Source organism: Stylophora pistillata, chromosome 10 (assembly GCF_964205215.1).
Source record: "Stylophora pistillata chromosome 10, jaStyPist1.2, whole genome shotgun sequence".
Lineage (NCBI taxonomy): Eukaryota > Metazoa > Cnidaria > Anthozoa > Scleractinia > Pocilloporidae > Stylophora > Stylophora pistillata.
The window spans coordinates 9,522,175-9,534,547 of NC_142528.1; the positions used below are offsets into that span (position 1 = coordinate 9,522,175).

The 12,373-nt window shown below is 38.9% G+C and overlaps 1 protein-coding gene across 2 annotated transcripts in view; it reads right to left on the reverse strand.

Annotated features, from left to right (window-relative positions):
- LOC111340301 (transient receptor potential cation channel subfamily A member 1) overlaps nucleotides 1-12,373 on the reverse strand; it is a 30,990-nt gene that overhangs the window by 7,703 nt on the left and 10,914 nt on the right. For both annotated transcript variants that reach the window (XM_022947124.2, XM_022947123.2), the window contains exons 4-21: nucleotides 11,945-12,129; nucleotides 11,504-11,611; nucleotides 11,232-11,340; nucleotides 9,967-10,064; nucleotides 9,313-9,357; nucleotides 8,521-8,648; nucleotides 6,156-6,204; nucleotides 5,591-5,788; nucleotides 4,619-4,702; nucleotides 3,912-3,994; nucleotides 3,416-3,577; nucleotides 3,120-3,231; nucleotides 2,461-2,630; nucleotides 1,839-1,923; nucleotides 1,357-1,416; nucleotides 1,160-1,237; nucleotides 932-1,002; nucleotides 403-541 (exon numbers count right to left, since the gene is read on the reverse strand). In XM_022947124.2, the coding sequence (XP_022802859.2) occupies nucleotides 403-541; nucleotides 932-1,002; nucleotides 1,160-1,237; nucleotides 1,357-1,416; nucleotides 1,839-1,923; nucleotides 2,461-2,630; nucleotides 3,120-3,231; nucleotides 3,416-3,577; nucleotides 3,912-3,994; nucleotides 4,619-4,702; nucleotides 5,591-5,788; nucleotides 6,156-6,204; nucleotides 8,521-8,648; nucleotides 9,313-9,357; nucleotides 9,967-10,064; nucleotides 11,232-11,340; nucleotides 11,504-11,611; nucleotides 11,945-12,129 (1,964 nt within the window). The remainder of the gene's footprint in view (nucleotides 1-402; nucleotides 542-931; nucleotides 1,003-1,159; nucleotides 1,238-1,356; nucleotides 1,417-1,838; nucleotides 1,924-2,460; nucleotides 2,631-3,119; nucleotides 3,232-3,415; nucleotides 3,578-3,911; nucleotides 3,995-4,618; nucleotides 4,703-5,590; nucleotides 5,789-6,155; nucleotides 6,205-8,520; nucleotides 8,649-9,312; nucleotides 9,358-9,966; nucleotides 10,065-11,231; nucleotides 11,341-11,503; nucleotides 11,612-11,944; nucleotides 12,130-12,373) is intronic.

Here is a 12,373-nt window from a genome sequence, read left to right on the forward strand (position 1 = left end):
GTGAGGTCTGTACCAGCGACCAATAACGTAGCTCCATTTTCTGCCTTTAAAAGCACACACAACCCACAATTCCTCTATTCGCTCCGACGAAGGGCTAACGCTCGAAACGTCAGCTTTTGTAATCGTTACGGTGGCCAATTTACCATTTCAACTTTGTTGATATATCCAAATTGTTTATTAAATGGCTGTGTCTAGAAAGCAAAGGAACATTATATTCTTTGTAACCTTTTTTTTCTAGACCGGTCTAGATGCCGGTCTAGATGCCGGTCTAGATGCCGGTCTAGATGGGAAAATCTAGACCCCTTTCAATATTGATTTCAGCCAATCAAATTCGTGAACTCGGTAGTTCCCATTCCTTGTGAGACACAGCCATATAATAATGAATACTAAAAGACACCATACCCTTGAGAACTCAGAAGTGGAGTTCCGCTGCTTATCAATGGATTGTGAATTGAGACACAGTAGAAGGAACGTCAGAATCAAAGTGAACGATGTGTATATAAAGGCCGCCAGGTAAAAGTACTTCAATCTCAAAGATAACCTTTAAAATACGAAACAGACTGGTCATCATACGACATCAGCTAATTTCATCAGATATCGATTTATGCTTGCACGCGATCGGCTTAAACACCTCACGTGACAGAATATGATTTCTGAATAGGATTTTTCCCATTTTCATTTGCTCAGCTTTAAATTTCTTTTCAATCGAGGGGAGCGTAATAAGGTTAATACAAAATACCAAAAACAAAACCGACTCTTTACTGTTCACCCTTGGGGATCGCTAAGTTAAGTAAAGATACCTCGTACAAAACTTTTTTCTCAAGGCAACCTTTCCATAGACGCACCTTAGTACTGCGTATTTTGACTTTGATAATTTCTGGAAGTCTTGCATTTGTTAATCAGTATAGGGGAGGCTATCATTTCTCTTTACCTTTTCACTTTCATGAGTTCTCGAGTCAAAGGATGAAGAATCAGATCACGGTGACCGTGTTTTAACATAAGCTGCAAAAAAACGAACATCTTAAATCAAAAACAAGTGACATGATCGTCTTATTGAATCGCGGATAAGAGCTTATTATTCTTTGGTGAAGCTCATTTGTCAATTAAGATAGGTTGTCAAGTGTCCACGCTCACGGCACTTGTTACAATATGTACATACCTTAGGTCCAAAGTACCGCTCTCCTGTCTTTGTTTGTTCTCCGGGAATAGGGTCAAGAAAAGTAAAATTGAATGATTTCTAAAGGAAAAGAAAAAACAAACAGTGGATAATACCAAGATAGGGTTTTGTGAAATGGGTAGATGATACTCTAAACTTTTTTTTTGACACACACATGTAAAACCTTACACAAAGCTTACCGAATATTCTACATCTGTTCTCATGTGATCAGATGTCTTGATGCACTTGTCCATTACCACCTGAGGGATGCAAGAAAATAAATACACATTTATTTGCGAGAATATTGTTAACTAAAATCATTTGGGAAAAAATTTGATCACATACAAACAAGGGACCATAAATTTTGGACTTAAAAAGCCTTTTGCGTAGAGGAGCTAGTTTCAAGAGGAACGAATGTGTTATTTTTTTCGTAAACAAAGAGGTATCGTGCTGATGATTTATGACTAATGGTGTATGCTTTTGCCGTGTAGAAATCATTTGATAAGGATTACATAACCTTCCGAAAATGTCTCTTCATTTGATCACATTTGAACGCAAAGCCGTAATGACTCAGACCCTATCCTCGGTCTTGATCATCCCTAAGGTTCGAAACTGACAGTCCACGGAAAAGTTAACGCTAAAAGATATGTCAGTTTAGTATTTACGTGTAAATTTTCAGTACCTTGGCTACTTCGGGAAATTTCACGATGAGATGTTTCATCATACAAAATCCTTCGTCGTCCTTGACTTCAACACATTCTTTCCAGCTGATTCAGTTGAACAAAAAATCAAAATATCAATGACTCGAGTGGCGAATTATCTTATTACCGGTGCACTATGATATTATTGAAAATCGACGAGTAAAGCTGATCCCATGTTCTGCCCTTCCTCCTCTTTCATTAGAAGAGTTCCTTGCGATCTCTCTTAAAATTTTGTAAAAAAACTATAAGCCATTGGGTGAGACACTTTACGTTGCTAGTGGGTTATATTAAGCTCGACAGAAATATAGAAAGCGTTGTGTATCCTATTGGTTTGCATGCGAGCCGGGCGGGTAATGTTCTTCGAACCAAATTTATAAACTACTGAATTAATGGTGATTATGTTTAACAATTTCGACAAATAGAATAAAACAACCTTTAGGTTGTTTTATCTGTTTAGGGATTCAAACGATGAGCTTTGACCATGAATAGGCAACATTTGTAAAAAGCAAGCGCGTAAATCACAAATAAAAATTACATGATGCGTTTCACCTCATGGATGGGCGAATAAATGCTCCAAATAATAAAACTGCATCTTTTCCTCACCGTTTGTGTTTGACTATTTCCATGCAGGTTTCTGGTCGGTTTCCTTTAATGGCAGAGTCCAAACATCCTTTGCCGAACGAAGACTTGTTTTTGACATCAGCTCCTCGGTCCAGTAACAGTCGAACTATGCGGGCGTGACCAAAATGGGCTGCCAGGTCAATAGGTGTTGTCTTGGATACAATGAACATATGAAGGTGTTGTCTTATTGCAAAAGAGCCATAAAAAATGGGGAAAAATAACAGATACGGTCTGTTTGTTTGGAAGCCTGGCATATCAACTCCGCCCACGCTCGTTTAAATCGCAATGATAGTGGCTTACCACCCAGTGATGACTATTTACACCTCGTCAGAAAAAAGGGCTGCTGATTAGTGAACACATGGAAGGACCTCTTGTTGCAGTGATTAGATCACCCCTGATGAAGGCACTAGATAGGAGTGTCGAAAAGTTGGGGTCTATGAATTGTAATTCCCCGGTTACATTCGTTAAATCCTTAAACCAGAGTAGCATCAAACCATGTCAGAAACAATCTTTCAATAATCCAACAATCTGCGATTGAAATATATACTTTAAAAGAGGTGCATCACTTGTACTTCAATTTACTTTTACGCCTTTAATTTTTTTGTCTTCATAATCAAGAATTGATGAGGATGTTACCTTACCCGATTTTTGGAACATGCTTCAAGTTTTGCGCCGTAATCCAAGAGGAGAGCCGCTGTATTGTAATGGTTTAATCTTGTTGCTATTATAAGCGGAGTCAGATGATTTTCGTCCCTGAAATTAACCATATTATATATTATCGTTTGCTAAAGATGAATGTTTCCTTAACAAAGGTTACTCGACGAAAAGCCTAGGACTGGTAAGATAACAATGGATTGAAAATGATTTACATGAAAAATGTTTGCAAAGTTTTTCAAGACGCACAAATTGGTCATCCTGAATCTAAGCACATTCTTACCTTTGATCCGGGTTAGCTCCCTTATCAAGCAAGAACTTTGCCAGTTCAAAGTGACCTTCGTACGCTGCATAATGTAACGGAGCTCTGAGACGGTATTCTGTGCTACTAAGAGTCTTTGGATCGGCTTCTAATAACACTTTCACGCAAGCTAGGCTACCACTCCTGCGAATAAAACGCCGATCATCGATTATCTCATCAGTTGTCTATCTACACAGCGCCTTGTGGCATATGAAGCCTTCAGAGAGCACCTTTACAAATCAATCGGTCACCTGCTAACTAAGGATGTCCCTCCCGTACCGTTAAACTGGTATTTCGATTGACATTGAGTGCCATACTTTCTTTAGGGACTGTATCAAGCAGAATTTTATTAGCCATAACCTGTTCAGCCACTAATTCAATTGAGAACAAACAAAAAATGAACAATCAACGAAAAACCACAAAATATTCAATCAAGTAAGATAGATCTCGCGTTAGCTCAATAACAGTCGCCACTTACTCGGTAGCCATATGTACTGGAATCTTTTCTTCTTCATCTTTTATATCTATACTTGCCCCTGCTTTAAGTAACTTCTCAACAATCTGAGGAAGAAAAAAAAACAATTTAGACGAGGAGGCACAAACAATAACCCTGCTAAGAAAGTAGGAAAAATTTTCACCGGAACATGTACCGCTACATCAGAATGAGAAAAGAGACAGGAAACACTATATAACACTCTGTAGTCGAACTTTCAATTTGCAATCTCTCAAAATTTCAATGCAAGTCCACGAGGTCGCTTACAACAGCCCAGATGGAGCAATTTTCAATTGCGTGTCGAAAGTAATCCTGCATTGCACTAGTTTTGCTATACTTCGCTCTGTGATTGGTCCAGAAAACTCGCGCCACTTTCTCAGCCAATCACGTGCGAAACGGCTAAAACCGTTCTCCCGCGCTTTGAGCTGTTTGGTTTTTTCTCACTGGCTCTTAAGGGTATTTTCCTTTCTTCTGATCGGCCGTTAGGATCATTTTGGTTTGGATTTAACGATACTTAATCGAGAAGCGCTCTAAGGTCGCCTGGGAGAGAGCACCGCTGGTTCTGCGGGGTCTCAACTGTTGTAATTCGACCAAAAAAAATTTTTGCGAAAACAATCACTACAGAGAGGTGGTCGCTTAGGAACGTCTGACTGGATGCCTGCGACTGCAGTAAACCTATATTTTTCTCCTACCTGAAGGCTTCCTTTCGCTGCAGCGTAGTGTAGCGGTGTCCTGTTATCCCTGTCCAAGCTGTCTATCAGACACATACCGCCGTTCTGAAAAACAAGACATTCTGCTCTCCTTAATACTTTTCATGGGCATATTTCTCAGTAAATCTGCCTTCCGATGTAATATAGCTATGCATATGCTAATGAATTATAAGCTGTTCTTTTCTTCAGCGTCTTGACGGTTTTCTTTTAGTAACGGCGAGAGTCACTGGAATCAGGAAGTTTATTCAAAAGATCGAAACATTATACTCTTTATGTTCTTTACTCCTTTGAGACATATTCTATACCCTCGATCTGTTGTTACTCGATTTCAAACTGTCATCCATAATTCTTGTAGTGAGACGTATTTTTCTTCATTGCAAATTTGTTCTGATCGAGTCAGGCGACCGACTTAGAAAAGGTTCTCTTGCCTCTCTATCATGGCTAAGAGAACATTAAACAAGACGGGAGTTCCATCAAATCAACACAATAATGAATAAGCTCTGACGAAGGGCTAACGCTCGAAACGTCAGCTTTTTAACCCTTTACGGTGGCCAATTTACAATTTCAACTTATTTGATATAACCAAATTACCTTGTTACCTCCACCGACGCAGCACCACAGTTTCTTTAGAAACTTTCAGCCTTTACAATAATGAATATTTCAGGTCAAGTGATTTAACTTTCATTCTGGTCATGTTCGCTTTGTATTTTCCTTACAAAAGCTTTTATTATGGCTTGCTCGTAGCTTCCTTCACGTCTTGTTTGCTTTCTAGCTACGTTTTGGTCTAATGGAAAAGCGATTCCTTGGGCGACTCTGGTTTTCCTTCGGTTAGCTGTTACTAAATGAATTTGTAGTGCTGTAGTCATGGAAATAACTCTGATTCCGGTCATTCTTTAGATGTAAGTATTTCCTTCCCAAGACCGACATAAGAAGGCCTGCAAAGCTATGACATACCTCAAGAATTATGTCAACAGTGTCTGCATTGGCACTATAGGCGGCGACATGAAGGCAGGTTCTTTGGTGGGCATCTCTCAGATCTATCGGTGAACCGCGTTTGATCAGGAACACAGCGGCTTTGTGATGTCCTCTTTTAACAGCACACATCAGTGGGGATGGCGCCGTGGAGTCTGGCAATGGACAGATGGCTGCTCCCTAGGGAAGGCCAGGTTACACGGAATAGGTCAGATATTAAAGGAACGACAGCGGTATTATGCCTTAGGAGGGAGGAGAGAGTACTTTCTTTGATTGACCATACAAAGATATCCAGCTACTTATTCACGCCCCACCCCTCCCCTAGCGAAAGGGGTACGCCCCACCTCTTCCACCATCGACAGGGGTACATTTGCCAGGCTGAAGGGAAGTGGAGGGTAATCACGTTACGAGTTTATACTTATTTACGAAAACTGATATCCTTTTCAGTATGATGAGTTTTTAAAAGGGCTGGAACGTTTAATTCACAAGGATCCCATTAAAAAGAGATAGAATACTAAAACTGGCTCTTCGTATTTCGCTGAGTCACCTTATTGATGAGATGTTCAATGATTTCTACGTGGCCGGACAAAGAGGCCCTGAAATCAAAAACGAGAAACAACTTTTAACTCCTCGTCGCTTATATCATTGACAGAGTTGAATGATCGTCGACGTTTACTTGCAACAAAAACAAGACTCCTTCTTATTTGTCTTGATTACTGCATGTCTTAACATACGTCATTCACCCACAGTCACAAAATCTTCGAAAAAAGAATCAGACTTAATATTTTTATTCGTAAATTATCCCTCGATGAAAAAGATGCCAGCCACTTCAATCTGTAAATATGTGTTTATCACCAACTGAAAGTGGAGGTCCTATACAAGTGTATGTCACCCGTTAGCAGCTTATGATAATGATATAATATGCACTTGGACCTATTGTACATTAACATATGTACGGAACTACACTAGCCCAAATTCAGAAAATGCGACCGGACCACAAGGCGAAACAAATCACGTTTATACTCAGAACAGCTGCGTTTTGAATTTACACGCGTTAAACAGCGACAATACTACTCTTATTTAAAACATAACAAAATAACTGACGCCAACAATAATCATTAATTTGATTAAACATACAGGAGATTGGTATAATTGAATCCCTTGATTCATATAATTGGTAAAAGGTTTGTAGCAATACAGAGCATGTCTGTGACGATCTCTTTGTTATAACTGAATCCTTTTAATTTTTTGCGGACGGGAGAGAAAATGTTAACATATTTATTTACACCGGCAGAAGGTTGCCGCTTAAGAACCATCATTTAGGAGTATCGCTCAAATGTTTCCTGACAAGATCCGTGGCTTTTATGTGAATAATACGAAACAATTCCCTTTACAAAATTATGGCCCTCCACAGTGCGTGAACAGAGGTCAGAGATACTTAATTATATCATTTTGTCGATCATCACATCCCTCTCCGTTGTCAGTCCAGCTAATTAGCATGAGGAAAACAGAAACTTGGAAGCTTCCCGCCAATACTATACAATATTGTTGCAGCTTCTCATAGAGTAAGTCTCCTGTAATTGCCATAGTGAAGAAAACAGATGGCAGCTGAATTAGGTGCTCAAGCTATGGAGAGAGTAAACTAGATCTAATTCTCAGGCCTTGAGAAGTTTCTAGGCGTAAACAATTTAGGTGGCTGAGTTTGCCCAAAACGAGGTACGAAGGCGCTTTTCACCAACGATACCGCTTTGCCATCGAAATTCAATCGTTTGATTTGATGTTTCAGTCGTATATTCATATCCCTTGTGAGCACAAACCCCACACAAACATCGCCGTACACGTTGCATATCTGTACAGCTTGAATAAGCGTTTCCACTTTGAACGAGCACATTCGTCGTTTCTCCGAATTGGAGCAGGAAAAATCTCCGTAAACGTCAATTGTGGTTTTCCTTAGAACCACATAATTGTGGAGGTTGGCTTTGTTTTGAAACCTTGTTATATTTCCCTCGAACCAGTCTTCACGACTACTTATTTTGGAATCGTATTTTTCAGTAGAATTGTCACAGGCAGTATAGCTTAGTCTGATGATGTACCACCCTCCAAGAACACAGAGAAAGATAATGAACTTGAAAATGGTTTTCCTCCTGAGAATAAATCTTTTATCCTGCCCGTGGCTCTGATGAAATACCATTCTGAAACTTTTTGGTGTTTTGGATAAGATTGAAAAGATTCTTTACAGAACAAGATCAACAACATCGATAACCTTCTTCGTCGAAGTAATTATAGCAGCAAGAAAGAGCTAGAGCGCTCCACAATCAAACGCATGGTAAATTATTCATAATGTAAGCTGTGAAGATTGAGTACATCTGAATAGAGTTGTCAATAAATTATTACTTACAAAATAAAGAACAAAACATAACGCTTTTAAAATTTCTCATTATATTTCACTGACTGCGAAGAATTGGAGCTACGCTCTGTTAGGCGGGAGTCCTTACGAACCGCATCCAGTGCATGATACAACGACACCATATTGAAAGGTGACGGAGAAAAATTGGTTAGATTTCAAGAGGTATTGAAACGCTATGTCTGATTAGGATCAGTACACAAGCTACAGCTATTTATTATTTTTCTCATTTTACAGATCAATGGTCAGTGATTAGCAAAACGTGCATGTGAAGGTGTATAGTAGCAACAGCATAGCAACATATACATGGAGTCGGTTCTCAGTACATGATAAGCACCTTCAAATCAAACAATTTCATATTGGACGCACACAGCGCGACGAGGGAAAGCGAAGACCTGACAATTACGCACGATTCAGTGTCGCAACTTCTCACCGCATTGAACACCCGAAGAAAAATATCTTTTTCTCTCTCTTCTTGATAAATACAGTTAATTTTCTCCTTAAGTACCTGAGTATTGGTGTCATTCCTTCGTAGTCCTCCTCGTCGACGTGAATTAAATCTTGCGACAGTAGAAACTTCACCATAGGTAGGTTACCCGTAGAACTTGCCACATGGAGTGGAAGGTTTCGTTTGGTCTAAGAAAATCAAATTTAACAATGCGGTCTTAGTCGACACCCGATGAATTGAATTCTCATTGTTTTGTTTTGATACCTGTTTTTGTTTTCAATTTTTTTTTTTCACTGCATGTTATTTTTTTTTTCGATTGCTTATTAACCGGTGATACTAAAAAAGATACGAGTAATTCCCATAGTGCTCCAGGGCATCGGTTATTTTGCTGTTTTTCTCCTAATGAACTTATCGCAGGAATCATACAGAACAATGGATCGTGCTATCCACCCAGAATATTAATTCAACACCCCACTTGATTATTACTTTAAAGATTCGTTAGCTCGTTCAGTTTGTCTTTTTTACTTGATTGTTACTGGAATAAATTAAGCTTTTACACTACCATATTTGTAAATATAGGTGTACTGATAGGTTTTACGTGCTGCAATAGGGGCCACTTTCCCCCAAGCGCCGAGGGGGCATGATTTATATTTGTCGCCGTGGCGCACCACCAAAAGTCAACATTTTTGGCAAGTTCTGTTGCTTTTTAGTTACGTGCACAAGGGTCACACTGTGGTTGCTTAGAACTGCTTCTCCAGTGTATGATATTTGATTGAACCAACTTTCATGTCATTTTGTCTAAATTTTGTTGATTAGTATGTAAATTGAAATAAAACTGAGCAATCCGCTTACCACAGTACGGGGATCTGCGCCATATTCGATGCAAACAATCGCTGCCTAGACGGTGTGCAATCATTCAAGAAACACATCAGTTACTTTAAATCAGTGTTTTATAGGAGTATTTATCATTTACGATTTTTTCTAATTCAACCACTAAGATTCATGATCTCGTGGCTTCCACCACCGAGAGTTCACCATTTAGAATTCAATCGCAACTGAGGTAACGATAATTATTTCACTAAAACCGTGCAACCAATCTCAAAAGTCAGCCGTGAACGAAGACGACAACAACACAAGCACCTAACAACGAATAAAGGAGATAGATTTCTAAAGAAATTATGGTGCTACGTCGAGGGAGTAACAAGGAAATTTTGGTTTTATCAACTGAGTTAATAATGGAAATAAGCGAAGGACAAAGGGCTAACGCTCGAAACGTCAGCTTTGAAACTCTTGACGGTGGCCAGTTTACATCACTAACGTAGTTGAGAAAACCAAAGTTACTGTTGTAACAACAACAACTTTATATTTATAGCCACGACGGCAAAAAACAAGATCAGCCAAAACAGAGAAAACAAGAGCATGAAAATAGCAGCGTAAGGGAAAAGACAACTTTGAAAACAACAACAACAACAACAAAGACATGAACAACATTATTTTCGTATTTACCTCTACATGTCCACCATCCACTGCCAAATGTAAACAGCTCTTTGACTCAAAATTTTCACTGTTTAAGAGATCCTTGCAAGATATGCCGTCCAATGATGCTGAAAATTATAAATAATTGCTCAGTATCCTATCAATCACCTACGTCATCGATTTGTTCAGAACAGCCCCTAGCGAAAAACAGGTCAGTTTATCAGCCTGAAAACAACTGGATCTGAAGGTGCGTTCGAAGTGTACTTCAAGAGAACCTGATAACAGAACGTGGAGTTCACATAAAGAAACCATCCCCAGACCCTTAGACTAGTACTCTGCGCTCCTATACTCTACGCATGTCTGATCACCAGGATTCATAGAGCCGGATAAAATTCTAATCCTTCAAAATCGAGCCCTTCGCTTAATGTACTTTGGTGACTACAGATCTCATGCGATCCCGTTTTTTGTTTCTTCTCGTTTTCTTCCTTTGGATATGCTTTACTTTAAATCAGTTGCCATCATGATGCATGACATATCCAATAATTTGTCACCTTCTAACATATCTAACTTATTCACTTATCGAGCTAATATTCATCCCCATAAGACAAGATCATCTTCAAGAGGCGACTATTTTGTTGAAAGTTCAAGATTAGATATACAAAAAAGGGCATTTTCAAGAAATGGTGTTAGAATCTGGAATAGCTTGTCTTGTGAAGTGCGCCAGCTATCAAAATACAACTTTAAGAGTAAAATTGATGATTTCCTCCTCCAGAGACTCGAAAAATATGACGATTATATTGATTTGTATACTTTAATAGTACAACTATAAGATCCCAGCTTGTTCTGTTTCCTTGCCGTATCTTAAATGTATTAATGTAGTTGTAATTTGTCTAGAATTTTGACAGAATCTCTTGCTCTGTAAATCTTTTTATTTTATATTTTATAACATACGTATCAAACATTGCCCGCCTCGACTAGCCTTTGCTAACTGCGGGCAGTGCATATTTTTGTAATATTGTAATATTGTAATATATCATTAAACTATCATTAAACTATCATTACACTATCATTAAACTAAACATTACTAGGTTTAAATGTGACACGCATGCTACATACTAGTGGGATTAGCGACATCAAGTTCAAACGGAAATTTTTCATGTTTTTTTTTTTATTTTCTGAAAGGTCACTCCTCTTTTTGTGTCTGAAAATTCTCCCAGGGTTTTTCATACAACGGAAAACATTCGAGGAAGTGTCGTTATCGGAAAGCGGAGAAAGAATAAGAAGTTTCATAGCACCTCTTTGAAGAAGATGCTTCAAGGCCTCATCTCGTCCCTCTCTAGCTGCAATGTGTACCGCTGTATCACCTTCGTCATTTTGGGTGCGTAGATTAGCTCCGTGTGTTAACTGGCGAAAGGAAAACAAATTTATCACAAAAGGCAAAACAGAAAAACAAAAGAAAACGAAAGAGAGATATTGCGGAAAAGTATTGACCCGGAAAAGACAGGATCATACTGGATACATGTAGGTAACCCTTGGAGAGAACTACACTTGAAAGCGCCTAACTTACAAGCATTTTGATGATATCCAGTCGTCCTCTTTGCGCAGCTAGATGCAGGGCTGTAAAGTGTAGGTTATCATGAGAATTCGGATTTGCTTTTCCTTTGGTCAACAATATCTGAAAAAGAGTCGGTTGAAAGACTATTGATACAACTTGGCCAATTATTTTTTATTACCACACCTTACTCATATTATTGTATGACAGCTTACTCATATTATTGTGTGGAAAGACTGATATAATAAAAAAAAAGGTGCGTCAAAAATGCCAAAATCGCAATGCCGAAAATAGATTTTGGTGCCCGAAATGAGGTGGGACCGTCCAAAAACTAATGCAGGTGTCCGAAATCGGACAGTACAGATCTGATCTGTGAAACCTGCGACGTATACATAGAAAACCCTCTAGATAAAAACAATGCTCAAAATTACAAGTTTATTAAAGAACAGAGCTGACCTTAACAAGTTCTACACTGGCACGTGTGACAGCAAAGTGAAGAGGCTTTTGTCCAAATACAGCGCTGCATTCCACGTTAGATTTGTTATCGATGAGAGCGTTTACTGCTTCAGCTGTGTCATACCAGCTCGCAAAGTGCAATGGAGACAGCAATTTGTTTTCCATAGTTGCTGTTACATTAGGGTCTGTTTGAAAAACAAGGAAGTCTACGATTAGGAAGAATTTCTTCGTTCTTTGTCTCCTGCACAGACTGAGCCGTCGCTCCTTTTCGGAAAAGTCCGTGGCACGATTCCGAACACAATATCAGCGAAAAGAAAATTGATTTTAGAGCGCCTTGGGGAGTTTTAGGAGTAAGGCATATCATTTACTCTTAGAGCTCCTCGAGATGCGCTGACATCAAGTTAAAAGAAAGTTATGATTGCTGGAGAT